This window comes from Oncorhynchus tshawytscha, linkage group LG16 (assembly GCF_018296145.1).
Source record: "Oncorhynchus tshawytscha isolate Ot180627B linkage group LG16, Otsh_v2.0, whole genome shotgun sequence".
NCBI classification, from domain to species: domain Eukaryota; kingdom Metazoa; phylum Chordata; class Actinopteri; order Salmoniformes; family Salmonidae; genus Oncorhynchus; species Oncorhynchus tshawytscha.
In genome coordinates this window covers 87,171,941-87,190,706 of record NC_056444.1, presented here as the reverse complement: position 1 = coordinate 87,190,706, position 18,766 = coordinate 87,171,941, and the positions used below count along the sequence as shown (strand labels likewise).

General features: G+C 47.6%; 1 protein-coding gene across 1 annotated transcript; it reads left to right on the top strand.

Annotated features, from left to right (window-relative positions):
• Positions 1-12,513: 12,513 nt before the first annotated feature.
• Positions 12,514-18,608, top strand: LOC112239905 (rho-related GTP-binding protein RhoA-A-like). Its single transcript, XM_042299853.1, has 5 exons — positions 12,514-12,614; positions 13,732-13,887; positions 16,620-16,740; positions 17,813-17,943; positions 18,118-18,608. The coding sequence occupies exons 2-5, from the start codon at positions 13,732-13,734 to the stop codon at positions 18,289-18,291; spliced, it is 582 nt and encodes a 193-aa protein (XP_042155787.1). The 5' UTR covers positions 12,514-12,614; the 3' UTR covers positions 18,292-18,608.
• The last annotated feature ends 158 nt before the right edge of the window (positions 18,609-18,766 follow it).

Sequence of the window (18,766 nt, the reverse complement as noted above, 5' to 3'; positions counted from 1 at the left end):
ATAAGCTGTCCTCTACAGGGTTGGATAAGCTGTCCTCCACGGGGTTGGATAAGCTGTCCTCCACAGGGTTGGATAAGCTGTCCTCGACAGGTTTGGATAAGCTGTCCTCCATAGGGTTGGATAAGCTGTCCTCCACAGGGTTGGATAAGGTGTCCTCCATAGGGTTGGATAAGCTGTCCTCTATGGGGTTGGATAAACTGTCCTCTATGGGGTTGGATAAGCTGTCCTCCACAGGGTTGGACAAGCTGTCCTCCAGGATTGGATAAGGTGTCCTCTATGGGGTTGGATAAGCTGTCCTCCACAGGGTTTAATAAGGTGTCCTCTACAGGGTTGGATAAGGTGTCCTCTACGGGGTTGGATAAGCTGTCCTCTATGGGGTTGGATAAGCTGTCCTCCACATGGTTGGATAAGCTGTCCTCCACAGGGTTGGATAAGCTGTCCTCCACAGGGTTGATATGCTGTCCTCTACGGGGTTGATAAGCTGTCCTCCATAGGGTTGGATAAGCTGTCCTCCATAGGGTTGGATAAGGTGTCCTCTATGGGGTTGGATAAGGTGTCCTCTATGGGGTTGGATAAGGTGTCCTCTATGGGGTTGGATAAGGTGTCCTCTATGGGGTTGGATAAGCTGTCCTCTATGGGGTTGGATAAGCTGTCCTCTATGGGGTTGGATAGGCTGTCCTCTATGGGGTTGGATAAGCTGTCCTCTATGGGGTTGATAAGCTGTCCTCTACAGGGTTGGATAAGCTGTCCTCCACGGGCTGATAAGCTGTCCTCCACAGGGTTGGATAAGCTGTCCTCCACAGGTTTGGATAAGCTGTCCTCCATAGGGTTGGATAAGCTGTCCTCCACAGGGTTGGATAAGGTGTCCTCCATAGGGTTGGATAAGCTGTCCTCTATGGGGTTGGATAAGGTGTCCTCTATGGGGTTGGATAAGGTGTCCTCCACAGGGTTGGATAAGGTGTCCCTATGGGGTTGGATAAGCTGTCCTCTATGAGGTTGATAAGCTGTCCTCCACATGGTTGGATAAGCTGTCCTCCACAGGGTTGGATACGCTGTCCTCCACAGGGTTGGATAAGCTGTCCTCTACGGGGTTGGATAAGCTGTCCTCCATAGGGTTGGATAAGCTGTCCTCCATAGGGTTGGATAAGGTGTCCTCTATGGGATTGGATAAGGTGTCCCTATGGGGTTGGATACACTGTCCTCTATGGGGTTGATAAGCTGTCCTCTATGAGGTTGGATAAGCTGTCCTCTATGGGGTTGGATAAGGTATCCTCTATGGGGTTGGATAAGCTGTCCTCTATGGGGTTGGATAAGCTGTCCTCTATGGGGTTGGATAAGCTGTCCTCCACAGGGTTGGATAAGGTGTCCTCCATAGGGTTGGATAAGGTGTCCTCTATGGGGTTGGATAAGCTGTCCTCTATGGGGTTGGATAAGGTATCCTCTATGGGGTTGGATAAGCTGTCCTCTATGGGGTTGGATAAGCTGTCCTCTATGGGGTTGGATAAGCTGTCCTCCACAGGGTTGGATAAGGTGTCCTCCATAGGGTTGGATAAGGTGTCCTCTATGGGGTTGGATAAGCTGTCCTCTATGGGGTTGGATAAGCTGTCCTCCACATGGTTGGATAAGCTGTCCTCCACAGGGTTGGATAAGCTGTCCTCCACAGGGTTGGATAAGCTGTCCTCCACAGGGTTGGATAAGCTGTCCTCTACGGGGTTGGATAAGCTGTCCTCCATAGGGTTGGATAAGCTGTCCTCCATAGGGTTGGATAAGGTGTCCTCTATGGGGTTGGATAAGGTGTCCTCTATGGGGTTGGATAAGGTGTCCTCTATGGGGTTGGATAAGGTGTCCTCTATGGGATTGGATAAGCTGTCCTCTATGGGGTTGGATAAGCTGTCCTCTATGGGGTTGGATAAGCTGTCCTCTATGGGGTTGGATAAGCTGTCCTCTATGGGGTTGGATAAGCTGTCCTCTATAGGGTTGGATACGCTGTCCTCTATGGGGTTGGATAAGCTGTCCTCTACAGGGTTGATAAGCTGTCCTCCACGGGGTTGATAAGCTGTCCTCCACAGGGTTGGATAAGCTGTCCTCCACAGGTTTGGATAAGCTGTCCTCCATAGGGTTGGATAAGCTGTCCTCCACAGGGTTGATAAGGTGTCCTCCATAGGGTTGGATAAGCTGTCCTCTATGGGGTTGGATAAACTGTCCTCTATGGGGTTGGATAAGCTGTCCTCCACAGGGTTGGACAAGCTGTCCTCCATAGGATTGGATAAGGTGTCCTCTATGGGGTTGGATAAGCTGTCCTCCACAGGGTTTAATAAGGTGTCCTCTACAGGGTTGGATAAGGTGTCCTCTACGGGGTTGGATAAGCTGTCCTCTACGGGGTTGGATAAGCTGTCCTCCACATGGTTGGATAAGCTGTCCTCCACAGGGTTGGATAAGCTGTCCTCCACAGGGTTGGATATGCTGTCCTCTACGGGGTTGGATAAGCTGTCCTCCATAGGGTTGGATAAGCTGTCCTCCATAGGGTTGGATAAGGTGTCCTCTATGGGGTTGGATAAGGTGTCCTCTATGGGGTTGGATAAGGTGTCCTCTATGGGGTTGGATAAGGTGTCCTCTATGGGGTTGGATAAGCTGTCCTCTATGGGGTTGGATAAGCTGTCCTCTATGGGGTTGGATAAGCTGTCCTCTATAGGGTTGGATAAGCTGTCCTCTATGGGGTTGGATAAGCTGTCCTCTACAGGGTTGGATAAGCTGTCCTCCACGGGGCTGGATAAGCTGTCCTCCACAGGGTTGGATAAGCTGTCCTCCACAGGTTTGGATAAGCTGTCCTCCATAGGGTTGGATAAGCTATCCTCCACAGGGTTGGATAAGGTGTCCTCTATAGGGTTGGATAAGCTGTCCTCTATGGGGTTGGATAAGCTGTCCTCTATGGGGTTGGATAAGCTGTCCTCCACATGGTTGGATAAGCTGTCCTCCACAGGGTTGGATAAGCTGTCCTCCACAGGGTTGGATAAGCTGTCCTCTACGGGGTTGGATAAGCTGTCCTCCATAGGGTTGGATAAGCTGTCCTCCACAGGGTTGGATAAGGTGTCCTCTATAGGGTTGGATAAGCTGTCCTCTATGGGGTTGGATAAGCTGTCCTCTATGGGGTTGGATAAGCTGTCCTCCACATGGTTGGATAAGCTGTCCTCCACAGGGTTGGATAAGCTGTCCTCCACAGGGTTTAATAAGGTGTCCTCTACAGGGTTGGATAGGGTGTCCTCTACGGGTTGGATAAGCTGTCCTCTATGGGGTTGGATAAGCTGTCCTCCACATGGTTGGATAAGCTGTCCTCCACAGGGTTGGATAAGCTGTCCTCCACAGGGTTGGATAAGCTGTCCTCTACGGGGTTGGATAAGCTGTCCTCCATAGGGTTGGATAAGCTGTCCTCCATAGGGTTGGATAAGGTGTCCTCTATGGGGTTGGATAAGGTGTCCTCTATGGGGTTGGATAAGGTGTCCTCTATGGGGTTGGATAAGGTGTCCTCTATGGGGTTGGATAAGCTGTCCTCTATGGGGTTGGATAAGCTGTCCTCTATGGGGTTGGATAAGCTGTCCTCTATAGGGTTGGATAAGCTGTCCTCTATGGGGTTGGATAAGCTGTCCTCTACAGGGTTGGATAAGCTGTCCTCCACGGGGCTGGATAAGCTGTCCTCCACAGGGTTGGATAAGCTGTCCTCCACAGGTTTGGATAAGCTGTCCTCCATAGGGTTGGATAGGCTGTCCTCCACAGGGTTGGATAAGGTGTCCTCCATAGGGTTGGATAAGCTGTCCTCTATGGGGTTGGATAAGCTGTCCTCTATGGGGTTGGATAAGCTGTCCTCCACAGGGTTGGACAAGCTGTCCTCCAGGATTGGATAAGGTGTACTCTATGGGGTTGGATAAGCTGTCCTCCACGGGGTTTAATAAGGTGTCCTCTACAGGGTTGGATAAGGTGTCCTCTACGGGGTTGGATAAGCTGTCCTCTATGGGGTTGGATAAGCTGTCCTCCACATGGTTGGATAAGCTGTCCTCCACAGGGTTGGATAAGCTGTCCTCCACAGGGTTGGATAAGCTGTCCTCCACAGGTTGGATAAGCTGTCCTCTACGGGGTTGGATAAGCTGTCCTCCATAGGGTTGGATAAGCTGTCCTCTATGGGGTTGGATAAGCTGTCCTCTATGGGGTTGATAAGCTGTCCTCCACATGGTTGGATAAGCTGTCCTCCACAGGGTTGGATAAGCTGTCCTCCACAGGGTTGGATAAGCTGTCCTCTACGGGTTGGATAAGCTGTCCTCCATAGGGTTGGATAAGCTGTCCTCCATAGGGTTGGATAAGGTGTCCTCTATGGGGTTGGATAAGGTGTCCTCTATGGGGTTGGATAAGGTGTCCTCTATGGGGTTGGATAAGGTGTCCTCTATGGGGTTGGATAAGCTGTCCTCTATGGGGTTGAATAAGCTGTCCTCTATGGGGTTGGATAAGCTGTCCTCTATAGGGTTGGATAAGCTGTCCTCTATGGGGTTGGATAAGCTGTCCTCTACAGGGTTGGATAAGCTGTCCTCCACGGGGCTGGATAAGCTGTCCTCCACAGGGTTGGATAAGCTGTCCTCCACAGGTTTGGATAAGCTGTCCTCCATAGGGTTGGATAAGCTGTCCTCCACAGGGTTGGATAAGGTGTCCTCCATAGGGTTGGATAAGCTGTCCTCTATGGGGTTGGATAAGCTGTCCTCTATGGGGTTGGATAAGCTGTCCTCCACAGGGTTGGACAAGCTGTCCTCCATAGGATTGGATAAGGTGTCCTCTATGGGGTTGGATAAGCTGTCCTCCACAGGGTTTAATAAGGTGTCCTCTACAGGGTTGGATAAGGTGTCCTCTACGGGGTTGGATAAGCTGTCCTCTATGGGGTTGGATAAGCTGTCCTCCACATGGTTGGATAAGCTGTCCTCCACATGGTTGGATAAGCTGTCCTCCACAGGGTTGGATAAGCTGTCCTCCACAGGGTTGGATAAGCTGTCCTCCATAGGGTTGGATAAGCTGTCCTCCACAGGGTTGGATAAGGTGTCCTCTATGGGGTTGGATAAGCTGTCCTCCATGGGGTTGAATAAGGTGTCCTCTACAGGGTTGGATAAGGTGTCCTCTATGGGGTTGGATAAGCTGTCCTCTATGGGGTTGGATAAGCTGTCCTCTATGGGGTTGGATAAGCTGTCCTCTATAGGGTTGGATAAGCTGTCCTCTATGGGGTTGGATAAGCTGTCCTCTACAGGGTTGGATAAGCTGTCCTCCACGGGGCTGGATAAGCTGTCCTCCACAGGGTTGGATAAGCTGTCCTCCACAGGTTTGGATAAGCTGTCCTCCATAGGGTTCGATAGGCTGTCCTCCACAGGGTTGGATAAGGTGTCCTCCATAGGGTTGGATAAGCTGTCCTCTATGGGGTTGGATAAGCTGTCCTCTATGGGGTTGGATAAGCTGTCCTCCACAGGGTTGGACAAGCTGTCCTCCATAGGATTGGATAAGGTGTCCTCTATGGGGTTGGATAAGCTGTCCTCCACGGGTTTAATAAGGTGTCCTCTACAGGGTTGGATAAGGTGTCCTCTACGGGGTTGGATAAGCTGTCCTCTATGGGGTTGGATAAGCTGTCCTCCACATGGTTGGATAAGCTGTCCTCCACAGGGTTGGATAAGCTGTCCTCCACAGGGTTGGATAAGCTGTCCTCCACAGGTTGGATAAGCTGTCCTCTACGGGGTTGGATAAGCTGTCCTCCATAGGGTTGGATAAGCTGTCCTCCATAGGGTTGGATAAGCTGTCCTCCATAGGGTTGGATAAGGTGTCCTCTATGGGGTTGGATAAGCTGCCCTCTATGGGGTTGGATAAGCTGTCCTCTATGGGGTTGGATAAGCTGTCCTCTGCAGGGTTGGATAAGCTGTCCTCCACGGGGTTGGATAAGCTGTCCTCCACAGGGTTGGATAAGCTGTCCTCCACAGGTTTGGATAAGCTGTCCTCCATAGGGTTGGATAAGCTGTTCTCCACAGGGTTGGATAAGCTGTCCTCCATGGGGTTGGATAAGCTGTCCTCCATAGGTTTGGATGAGCTGTCCTCTATGGGGTTGGATAAGCTGTCCTCCACATGGTTGGATAAGCTGTCCTCCACAGGGTTGGATAAGCTGTCCTCTATGGGGTTGGATAAGCTGTCCTCCATAGGGTTGGATAAGCTGTCCTCCATAGGGTTGGATAAGCTGTCCTCTATGGGGTTGGATAAGCTGTCCTCCATAGGGTTGGATAAGTTGTCCTCTATGGGGTTGGATAAGCTGTCCTCCATAGGGTTGGATAAGCTGTCCTCCATAGGGTTGGATAAGCTGTCCTGCACAGGGTTGGGTACTGATGCTTGCCAATGGTTTCATAATTATCTCAATGACAGAACTCAGGCCATCAAGGTAGCTAGGGTGAAATCTGAGTTCCTTGAGTTACATAAAGGGGTTCCCCAAGGTTCGATACTCGGCCCACTAGTGTTTACAATCTATGTAAATAACATTGGTGATGTTGTAAAAATATATATGTATATATTCATTTGTATGTTGATGATAGTGTTGTATTCCATTGCTGGACCAAGCCGTTTCACATTTAAAGTCTGATTTTCAACCACTGCAGAGGTCACTATTGGATCTAAGTTCGTGCTGAATGCAACCAAAACAAAATGAGGTCACTATTGGATCTAAGTTAGTACTGAATTCAAACAAAACCAAATGAGGTCACTACTGGATCTAAGTTAGGGCTGAATGCAAACAAAACGAGGTCACTATTGATCTACGTTAGTGCTGAATGCAAACAAAACAAAATGAGGTCACTATTGGATCTAAGTTAGTGCTGAATTCAAACAAAACCAAATGAGGTCACTACTGGATCTAAGTTAGGGCTGAATGCAAACAAAACGAGATCACTATTGGATCTAAGTTAGTGCTGAATGCAAACAAAACAAAATTAGGTCACTATTGGATCCAAGTTAATGCTGAATGCAAACTAAACCAAATGAGGTCACTATTGATCTAAGTTAATGCTGAATGCAAACAAAACAAAATGAGGTCACTATTGGATCTAAGTTAGTGCTGAATGCAAACAAAACAAAATGAGGTCACTATTGGATCTAAGTTAGTGCTGAATGCAAACAAAACAAAATGAGGTCACTATTGGATCTAAGTTAGTGCTGAATGCAAACAAAACAAAATGAGGTCACTATTGGATCTAAGTTAGTGCTGAATGCAAACAAAACAAAATGAGGTCACTATTGATCTAAGTTGGTGCTGAATGCAAACAAAACAAAATGAGGTCACTATTGGATCTACGTTAGTGCTGAATGCAAACAAAACAAAATGAGGTCACTATTGGATCTAAGTTAGTGCTGAATGCAAACAAAACAAAATGAGGTCACTATTGGATCTAAGTTAGTGCTGAATGCAAACAAAACAAAATGAGGTCACTATTGGATCTAAGTTGGTGCTGAATGCAAACAAAACAAAATGAGGTCACTATTGGATCTACGTTAGTGCTGAATGCAAACAAAACAAAATGAGGTCACTATTGGATCTAAGTTGGTGCTGAATGCAAACAAAACAAAATGAGGTCACTACTGGATCTAAGTTAATGCTGAATACAAACAAAACAAAATGAGGTCACTATTGGATCTAAGTTAGTGCTGAATGCAAACAAAACAAAATGAGGTCACTATTGGATCTAAGTTAATGCTGAATACAAACAAAACAAAATGAGGTCACTATTGGATCTAAGTTAGTGCTGAATGCAAACAAAACAAAATGAGGTCACTATTGGATCTAAGTTAGTGCTGAATGCAAACAAAACAAAATTAGGTCACTATTGGATCTAAGTTAGTGCTGAATGCAAACAAAACAAAATGAGGTCACTATTGGATCTAAGTTAGTGCTGAATGCAAACAAAACAAAATGAGGTCACTATTGGATCTAAGTTAGTGCTGAATGCAAACAAAACAAAATGCATTCTTTTTTCTTTGTCCACACAACCCAGATTTAAAATAACTTGTAATGACATGTTTGAACAGTACACAAATTGAGCAAGTTCCTTCCTTACAAATATCATTGTATCTGGCTCGATGACAAACTGTCATAAAAATAATGTCACTGAGCTGGTGAAGAAATGGAAGTTTAAGGTTGGTTTCTTTTACAGAAACTAAGCATGTCTGCCTTTTGATGATAGGAAGGACATTTGTCCAGGCCACTTTTATGTCTATTTCAGACTTTGGGGATATTATCTACAGTGCGTTCAGAAAGTTTTCACACTCCTTGACTTATTCCATATTTTGTTGTTACAGCCGGAATTCAAAATGGATTAAATAGTTTTTGTTTCTCATCCACTACACACAATACCTCATAGTGTAATGTGAAAACAAGTTTTTATACATGTTGGCAAATGTATTGGAAGTGAAATACAGAAATATCTCATTTTACATGCGTTTTTACACCCCTGAGTCAATACCTTGTAGAAGCACCTTTGGCAACGATTATAGCTGTGAGTATTTCTGGGTAAGTCTCTCAGAGTGATTACAGCTGTGAGTCTTTCTGGATAAGTGTCCTAAGAGTGATTACAGTACTGCTGGTAGTCTACCCTCCACTACAGTATTGCTGGTAGTCTACCCTCCACTACAGTACTGCTGGTAGTCTACCCTCCACTACAGTATTGCTGGTAGTCTACCCTCCACTACAGTACTGCTGGTAGTCTACCCTCCACTACAGTACTGCTGGTAGTCTACCCTCCACTACAGTAATGCTGGTAGTCTACCCTCCACGGTGACCATGTTGCCGCCACACGGCAATCAGGAGACACATGACCTCAGTCAAATTACATGTGGCAGTTTAGTCACAGTAACGAGGCTTCTCCAAAACTGTCCTCTGATGCCGCTGCTGGTAGTCTACCCTCCACTACAGTACTGCTGGTAGTCTACCCTCCACTAGGACTACAGTATTGCTGGCAGTCTACCCTCCACTAGGACTACAGTACTGCTGGTAGTCTACCCTCCACTACAGTATTGCTGGTAGTCTACCCTCCACTAGGACTACAGTATTGCTGGTAGTCTACCCTCCATTAGGACTACAGTACTGCTGGTAGTCTACCCTCCACTAGGACTACAGTACTGCTGGTAGTCTACCCACCACTAGGACTACAGTACTGCTGGTAGTCTACCCTCCACTAGGACTACAGTACTGCTGGTAGTCTACCCTCCACTAGGACTACAGTACTGCTGGGAGTCTACCCTCCACTAGGACTACAGTACTGCTGGTAGTCTACCCTCCACTAGGACTACAGTACTGCTGGTAGTCTACCCTCCACTACTGCTGGTAGTCTACCCTCCACTACAGTACTGCTGGTAGTCTACCCTCCACTAGGACTACAGTACTGCTGGTAGTCTACCCTCCACTAGGACTACAGTACTGCTGGTAGTCTACCCTCCACTAGGACTACAGTACTGCTGGGAGTCTACCCTCCACTAGGACTACAGTACTGCTGGTAGTCTACCCTCCACTAGGACTACAGTACTGCTGGTAGTCTACCCTCCACTACTGCTGGTAGTCTACCCTCCACTACAGTATTGCTGGTAGTCTACCCTCCACTACAGTACTGCTGGTAGTCTACCCTCCACTACAGTACTGCTGGTAGTCTACCCTCCACTACAGTAATGCTGGTAGTCTACCCTCCACTAGCACTACAGTACTGCTGGTAGTCTACCCTCCACTACAGTACTGCTGGTAGTCTACCCTCCACTACAGTAATGCTGGTAGTCTACCCTCCACGGTGACCATGTTGCCGCCACACGGCAATCAGGAGACACATGACCTCAGTCAAATTACATGTGGCAGTTTAGTCACAGTAACGAGGCTTCTCCAAAACTGTCCTCTGATGCCGCTGCTGGTAGTCTACCCTCCACTACAGTACTGCTGGTAGTCTACCCTCCACTAGGACTACAGTACTGCTGGTAGTCTACCCTCCACTAGGACTACAGTACTGCTGGTAGTCTACCCTCCACTAGGACTACAGTACTGCTGGGAGTCTACCCTCCACTAGGACTACAGTACTGCTGGTAGTCTACCCTCCACTAGGACTACAGTACTGCTGGTAGTCTACCCTCCACTACTGCTGGTAGTCTACCCTCCACTACAGTACTGCTGGTAGTCTACCCTCCACTAGGACTACAGTACTGCTGGTAGTCTACCCTCCACTAGGACTACAGTACTGCTGGTAGTCTACCCTCCACTAGCACTACAGTACTGCTGGTAGTCTACCCTCCACTACAGTACTGCTGGTAGTCTACCCTCCACGAGGACTACAGTACTGCTGGTAGTCTACCCTCCACTAGGACTACAGTACTGATGGTAGTCTACCCTCCACTAGGACTACAGTACTGCTGGTAGTCTACCCTCCACTACAGTACTGCTGGTAGTCTACCCTCCACTAGGACTACAGTACTTCTGCTGGTCTACCCTCCAGGCTTCTCCAAAACTGTCCTCTGATGCCGCTGATGGTCATTAGTAGCCTCCCAAATGAAATCTCATTTTATTTGTCACATGTGCCAAATACAACTGTAACACCTTACAGTGAAATGCTTACTTACAAGCCCTTAACTACTTGCTAACAGCCAGTTGCCAATGGCAGGTACACAGTGATCTATTGTCCCTTTCAATCACTCTGACATCGATGCAAATGCAACCAAAAATCAAACCATAGACTTCATTAGAGCCCTGGCATTCAGCATAATAGCAGAACCCATTGCACAGTGAGAGCCAGCTTCTCGTAGCTGGTTGGTGCATGGAATGAAATTAGTGTTCCTGTTGAGCTGCATTTCTATAGGCTATGCTATGCTATTGTCTGAGAAAACAGTGTTTTGATGGCCTCTACTAAAAATAGGAGGATCCTGTCAGCTTTCTATAGGCTAGGTCTACTATATTTATCAGCTTTCTACAGGCTAGGTCTACTATATTTATCAGCTTTCTACAGGCTAGGTCTACTATATTTATCAGCTTTCTACAGGCTAGGTCTACTATATTTATCAGCTTTCTACATGCTAGGCTTACTATATGTATTTATCCGTTTTCTATAGGCTAGGCTTACTATATTTATTTATCAGCTTTCCATATATCAAGCACAGTGCTTCGCTTTACAACCAGAGTAGGCTACATGGCTGGCATGAAGAGGAACCACAGGAAAGCATCCCCCATTTGCTATTTAAATATGGAAAACGTATTTTCCCCCTGCCCCTGTTCGACAGGAGCAGGATAATGGCTCAGTCTAAATCAGAACATATTATTTAGTATTATATAAAGAGTCCAGTGCTTCATTTGTAAATCGGGAGGTGCCGGAACAAAAAGTGAGCTTGAGAGGGTGGATGACCTGGGGAGAGGGGGTGACCTGGGGGTGACCTGGGGGTGACCTGGGGAGAGGGTGGATGACCTGGGGAGAGGGGGCTGACCTGGGGGTGACCCGGGGAGAGGGGGGGGGTGACCTGGGGAGAGGGGGGTGACCCTGGGGAGACCTGGGGGGGTGACCTGGGGGTGACCCGGGGAGAGGGGGTGAACTGGGGAGAGGGGGTGACCTGGGGGTGACCCGGGAGAGGGGGGGGGTGACCTGGGGGTGACCCGGGGAGAGGGGGTGATCAGGGGAGAGGGGGTGACCTGGGGAAAGGGGGATGACCTGGGGAGACGGCTCCGCAGGGTGACCTGGGGAGAGGGGGGTGACCTGGGGATTACCTGGGGAGAGGGGTGACCTGGGGGATTACCTGGGGAGAGGGGGTGACCTGGGGAGTGTAGGGTGACCTGGGGAGTGTGGGGTGACCTGGGGAGTGTGGGGTAACCTGGAGAGAGAGGGGTGACCTGGGGAGTGTGGGGTAACCTGGGGAGAGAGGGGTGACCTGGGGAGCTCTGAGGTCATGGCCTCTAAACCTTCAAGCTGCATACTGGACCCTATTCCAACTAAACTACTGAAAGAGCTGCTTCCTGTGCTTGGCCCTCCTATGTTGAACATAATAAACGGCTCTCTATCCACCGGATGTGTACCAAACTCACTAAAAGTGGCAGTAATAAAGCCTCTCTTGAAAAAGCCAAACCTTGACCCAGAAAATATAAAAAACTATAGGCCTATATCGAATCTTCCATTCCTCTCAAAAATTTTAGAAAAGGCTGTTGCGGAGGATCAACCATTTTCTTGGAGGATCAACCTCTGAAATTAGTCTATTTTTCTAAATATATTTATATATTTTCTTTATCACTTGTTTTTTGTTTTTACTCTTTGACAGCTTTCCTTTATTTGATTCCTGTGGATATTATTTGTGTTGTGCTATTTCTTGCTATTTCTTGTAAAGTGCAAATCAAAACAAAACAAAACCGGTGGGTTCGTATGATGTAATCTTTTCACTGTTTCTTTCCAATAAGATTTTTGTTGTTGAGACTTGTAGACAATTTTAAGCTAGATCTAGTCCTGTCTAGGTCTCTATATGCAGCCAGTGCGTGGCAGTCCAAAGTGGGCGGGGATTTCAGCTCGGACCGGAAGAGAAGCGGCGACAACCCGAAACAGAGCTAACAAACGGTAGCATCACTTTAATCTAGCTATTCCTTCTTTTAACTATCTTTATCTAATACAGTTGCGTAACAACCGTAATATTGATGATTATATATAACTAAAACACTTATGAAATCTATAGCCATGACTTTTTAAAACCGCAAATGGAGCTCAAAGTATTGACAACCAAACATTAGCTAGCTAACTTGTTGTCGCATAAGCTAGCTGGCTATCTAACTGGGAAAGAATATAAGGACACAGCTGACGCTTAAACCAACCACAAACTCCTAACTTTAATTAAACCCTTAACCAAATGTGTATAAATTCTGACATGAATTACCGGTTTTGGGCGTCAGGCGTATCCTTACAATACGTACTGCCTTTTTCTAGGTAACTAGCGAATTACCAAACTAAACCGTTAACTATTTAAAATAATTATAAACAAAAACACAAGATTTCTCACTAACAATGTGTTTACTTGATTGTTCGTGGTTACTCTTGTATTTGCTGTCTAGTTTATTAGCTAATTAGTTAGCTAACGCCAGCTAGCTAATAACATTAGCTGGCCAAGGCAATGTTAGCTAGCTAGATAAAGTAATTATCTCAAAAATATGTTTCCCTTATGACATTTAAGTTATCATTCCTTGGTCATATGAAAGAACACTGTATTTCATTCATATGAACATTTACATTTTAGTAATTTTAGTCGCTGTTATCCAGAGCGACTAATGGTTTAAGTGCCTTGCTCATGGGCACATAGAGATTTTTTTACATGGTTGACTTGATGATTCGAACCAGCAAACGTTCAGTTACTGGCCTTTATGTTCTTAAACGCTTGGCTACCATCCGCCCATGAACAAAATTGATCTAGGTCAATATGAAATCACACATCATCTGTATCAGGTGTAATAGTTAAGGGCTAGAAACAAAATTACTCCAGGAACAAGAAACCCTGAGCTACCTTTGTGAAGTAGGCTAAAATCAGGGTATCACTATGCAGGCTAAACGGAAACAAAGATGGATGCAGTGGTACAATATGAGTGTTCATCTCTATCGTCCCTCTCTCCATCTCTCCCCCTGTCTCTCTTCCACCTCCCCTGTTTCACATCTCCTTCTCCCCTCTTTCTCGATCCCCCTCCTATAGATGGCTGCAATCAGGAAGAAGCTGGTGATAGTGGGAGACGGAGCGTGTGGGAAGACCTGCCTGCTGATCGTCTTCAGTAAAGACCAGTTCCCAGAGGTCTATGTGCCCACTGTGTTCGAGAACTATGTGGCTGACATCGAGGTCGACGGCAAACAGGTGAGCCTCAGCCAGGGTCCTAGTTCCAAACCAAACTGACCGTGTCCTCATTTTCTCTTGGGCCCAATTCCAAACCAGACCGTTGGACCTGGTTTCCACCTGAAAGTGATGGATATAATGACAAAATGGTTCCACCCCCTTGACTTCCCAACTAGCACTGCCTTTGCTGAAAAGGTACTTCCTACGACTGTGATATGTGGTTGTTTCATCTAGCTATCTGAAGAGGAATGTCCTGACTGTGACTGGTCCACCTAGCTATCTGAAGATGAATGTCCTGACTGTGACTGGTCCACCTAGCTATCTGAAGATGAATGTCCTGACTATGACTGGTCCACCTAGCTACCTGGAGATGAATGTACTGACTATGACTGGTCCACCTAGCTATCTGCAGATGAATGTTCTGACTGTGATATGTGGTTGTCTCACCTAACTATCTGCAGATGAATGTCCTGACTATGACTGAGATATGTGGTTGTCTCACCTAGCTATCTGAAGATGAATGTACTGACTATGACTGGTCCACCTAGCTATCTGAAGATGAATGTACTGACTATGACTGGTCCACCTAGCTACCTGGAGATGAATGTACTGACTATGACTGGTCCACCTAGCTATCTGAAGATGAATGTCCTGACTATGACTGGTCCACCTAGCTATCTGAAGATGAATGTCCTGACTATGACTGGTCCACCTAGCTATCTGATGAATGTACTGACGATGACTGGTCCACCTAGCTATCTGAAGATGAATGTACTGACTATGACTGGTCCACCTAGCTACCTGGAGATGAATGTACTGACTATGACTGGTCCACCTAGCTATCTGAAGATGAATGTACTGACTATGACTGGTCCACCTAGCTATCTGAAGATGAATGTCCTGACTATGACTGTGATATGTGGTTGTCTCACCTAGCTATCTGCATATGAATGTACTGACTGTGATATGTGGTTGTCTCACCTAGCTATCTGAAGATGACTGTGCTGACTATGACTGGTCCACCTAGCTATCTGAAGATGAATGTACTGACTATGACTGGTCCACCTAGCTATCTGAAGATGACTGTACTGACTATGACTGGTCCACCTAGCTATCTGAAGATGAATGTACTGACTATGACTGGTCCACCTAGCTATCTGAAGATGAATGTACTGACTATGACTGGTCCACCTAGCTATCTGAAGATGAATGTCCTGACTGTGATATGTGGTTGTCCCACCTAGCTATCTGAAGATGAATGCACAAACTGCCCTGGGTAGTAGTGTCTGCTAAATCATCCCATCATGCAGTATGTCTATTTCTGTGGGCAGAAGCACTGCTCACACCCTTCTTGTTGGCGGGACATTTTTCAGGTTTAAAGCTAATTTTGCCCTGTTTAATGTTTATTCATGTGTTATTTCAGTGACTCAAACATTACTACAAAATCTATGGGCTAAAAAACGTTAGCTGACATGGGCATAGTTGATCTGGATGTTTCTGAAAAGTTATAAATAGCTAACTAAGGTCTGCAATGACTGACAGGACAAGAGGAACTGATGACGCAATTCCCGATTTAGAAATGTCACCTTGTACGTTCTACTATTACAACTTTAAAGAATAAGTTGAAAGCTGGATTGACTTCCTTAACCACTGTGCCAAATGACTCTCTCTTCTCTCTCCTCCCTCTCTCTCCTCCCTCCCTCTCTCTTCTCTCTCCTCCCTCCCTCTTCTCCTCCCTCTTTCTCCTCCCTCTTTCTCCTCCCTCTCTCTCCTCCCTCTTTCTCCTCTCTTTCTCCTCCCTCTCTCCTCTCTCTCTCCTCCTCTCTCTCTCCCTCTCTTCCCTCTCTCTCTCTCTCTCTCTCCTCCCTCTCTTCTCTCTCTCCCCCTCTCTTCTCTCTCCTCCCCCTCCTCCTCTCTTCTCTCTCTCCCCCTCCCTCTCTCTTCTCTCTCCTCCCCTCTCTCTTCTCTCTCCTCCCTCCTCTCTTCTCTCTCCTCCACCTCTCTCCTCTCTTCTCTCTCCTCCCCTTTCCTCTCTCTCCTTCTCTCTCTCCTCCCCCTCCCTTCTTCTCTCTCCTCCTCCTTCTCTCTCCTCCTCTCTCTCTCCTCTCCTCCTCCTTCTCCTCCTCCTTCTCTCTCCTCCTTCTCTCTCCTCCTTCTCTCTCCTCCTTCTCTCTCCTCCTTCTCTCTCCTCCTTCTCTCTCCTCTCTCTCTCTCCTCTCTCTATCTCCTTCCTCTCTCTCCTTCCTCTCTCTCCTCCCTCCTCTCTCTCCTCCCTCTCTCTCCTCCCTCTCTCTCCTCCCTCTCTCTCCCTCCCTCTCTCTCTCTCCTTCCCTCTCTCTCTCCTTCCCCCTCTCTCCTCCCTCCTCTCCCTCCTCCCTCTCCTCCCCTCCTCTCTCTCTCCTCCTTCTCCCTCTCTCCTCTTCTCTCTCTCTCTCTCTCCTCCCTCTCTCTCCTCCCTCTCTCTCTCTCTCTCTCTTCTCTCTCTCTCTCTCTCTCTCTATCTCTCTCTCTCCTCTCTCTCTCCTCCTCTCTCTCTCCCTCTCTCTCCTCTCTCTCTCTCTCTCTCTCTCTCCCTCTCTCTCCTCCCTCTCTCCCTCTCTCTCCCTTCTCTCCCTCTCTCTCTTCTCCTCTTCTCTCTTCTCTCCTCTCTCTTCTCTCTTCTCTCCTCTCTCTTCTCTCTCCTCCCTCCCTCTCTCTTCTCTCTCCTCCCTCCTCCCTCTTCTCTCTCTCTCTCTCTTCTCCCTCTCTCCCAGGTGGAGTTAGCGTTATGGGACACAGCAGGACAGGAGGACTATGACAGACTGAGACCTCTCTCCTATCCCGACACTGACGTTATACTCATGTGCTTCTCTGTAGACAGCCCAGATAGTTTAGGTAACATACAACACACACACAGCAAGGAAGTGTTTTGTATATACCCCCTCTATAATCGGGGACTGATTTAGACCTGGGACACCAGGTGGGCGATTCCCCTCGAATCAGGGACTGATTTAGACCTGGGACACCAGGTGGGCGATTCCCCTCGAATCAGGGACTGATTTAGACCTGGGACACCAGGTGGGTGATTCCCCTCTAATCAGGGACTGATTTGGGACACCAGACCTGGGACACCAGGTGGGCGATTGGGACACCCGATTCCCCTCTAATCAGGGACTGATTTAGACCTGGGACACCAGGTGGGCGATTCCCCTCTAATCAGGGACTGATTTAGACCTGGGACACCAGGTGGGCGATTCCCCTCTAATCAGGGACTGATTTAGACCGGAGACACCAGGTGGGCGATTCCCCTCTAATCAGGGACTGATTTAGACCGGAGACACCAGGTGGGCGATTCCCCTCTAATCAGGGACTGATTTAGACCGGAGACACCAGGTGGGCGATTCCCCTCTAATCAGGGACTGATTTAGGGACCGGAGACACCAGGTGGGAGACACCAGGTGGGCGATTCCCCTCTCAGGGACTGATTTAGACCTGGGAACCAGGTGGGGATTCCCCTCTAATCAGGGACTGATTTAGACCTGGGACACCAGGTGGGGATTCCCCTCTAATCAGGGACTGATTTAGACCTGGGACACCAGGTGGGCGATTCCCCTCTAATCAGGGACTGATTTAGACCTGGGACACCAGGTGGGTGATTCCCCTCTAATCAGGGACTGATTTAGACCGGACACCAGACACCAGGTGGGTGATTCCCCTCTAATCAGGGACTGATTAGACCGGAGACACCGGAGACACCAGGTGGGCGGAGACACCAGGTGGGCGATTCCCCTCTAATCAGGGACTGATTTAGACCGGAGACACCAGGTGGGTGTAATTAATTATCAGGTAGAACAGAAAAGCAGCAGACTCCGGACCTCGTAGGGTCAGAGTTCATTACCCCTGGTGTATACTGTGTGTATCCGGTACATACGACTAATGACACACCCACTAACATCTCTCCCTCCAGAGAACATTCCAGAGAAGTGGACTCCGGAGGTGAAACACTTTTGTCCTAATGTTCCCATCATCCTCGTGGGCAACAAGAAGGACCTGAGGAACGACGAACACACACGCAGGGAGCTGGCCAAGATGAAACAGGTATGTGACACCCTTCTCCCTGTAGCGGAGACATGGCTAACAGTGTGTGTGTATCTGTTAACTTCTCTCTCTCTCCAAGATGAAACCGGTACGTGTGTGATGAACAGGTCACCTCTTCTCCGTCTCTCGCTAAACAAAATCATTTTTTCTCTTTCTCTCTCTCTTCGTCTCTAGGAGCCAGTGAAGTCGGAGGAGGGCAGAGACATGGCTAACCGGATCGGTGCCTACGGCTGTCAGGAGTGCTCAGCTAAGACCAAGGACGGAGTCAGGGAGGTGTTTGAGATGGCCACCAGGGCGGCGCTACAGGCCAAGAGACGTGGAAAGAAGAACGCCTGCATGCTGTTATAGGCCCCAGGGAGAAGTTGCCCCTGGATACTGATCTTGGACCAGTTTTACCCTCCCAAAATATAGTTGTAATCATTTAAAGGGATAGTGTCACATTTTGGCAATGACTGAAAGTCTGACAGGGTTCCCCAACTGGTGCCCCGATTTTATTTACCCCCTCGCCCAAGTTTTCTGAGCAAAAAATAAATACAAGTTTACGTTATTTTATTGTTGGACATAAAGACTGTAAAAACCCCTGAAAATCAGTTCCAAGTGATTTTGATTTTGTAAATCTGTACCAAAGTATTCTCAGTCATAATAGAGAGACATATGTAATTGTATGATTGTTTTAGTGTGTATATTTATTTGTCTGGGCTTCTTGCGGTCAATTTGCAGTCAACAAATTATTTATAATTATGTTCCTTACCATTCGCTCAAGAAAAAAATATTTCTGTGGCTGAATCTCTAGGTGATGCTGGTGTTAGCGCAATCCGCTAAC

Coding starts and splice junctions, on each gene's coding strand:
- LOC112239905 (XM_042299853.1), top strand. CDS start 13,732: ATGGCTGCAATCAGGAAGAAGCTGGTGATAGTGGGAGACGGAGCGTGT. Junction 13,888..16,619: donor TCGAGGTCGACGGCAAACAG/GTGAGCCTCAGC, acceptor CCTCTCTCCCAG/GTGGAGTTAGCGTTATGGGA. Junction 16,741..17,812: donor AGACAGCCCAGATAGTTTAG/GTAACATACAAC, acceptor CTCTCCCTCCAG/AGAACATTCCAGAGAAGTGG.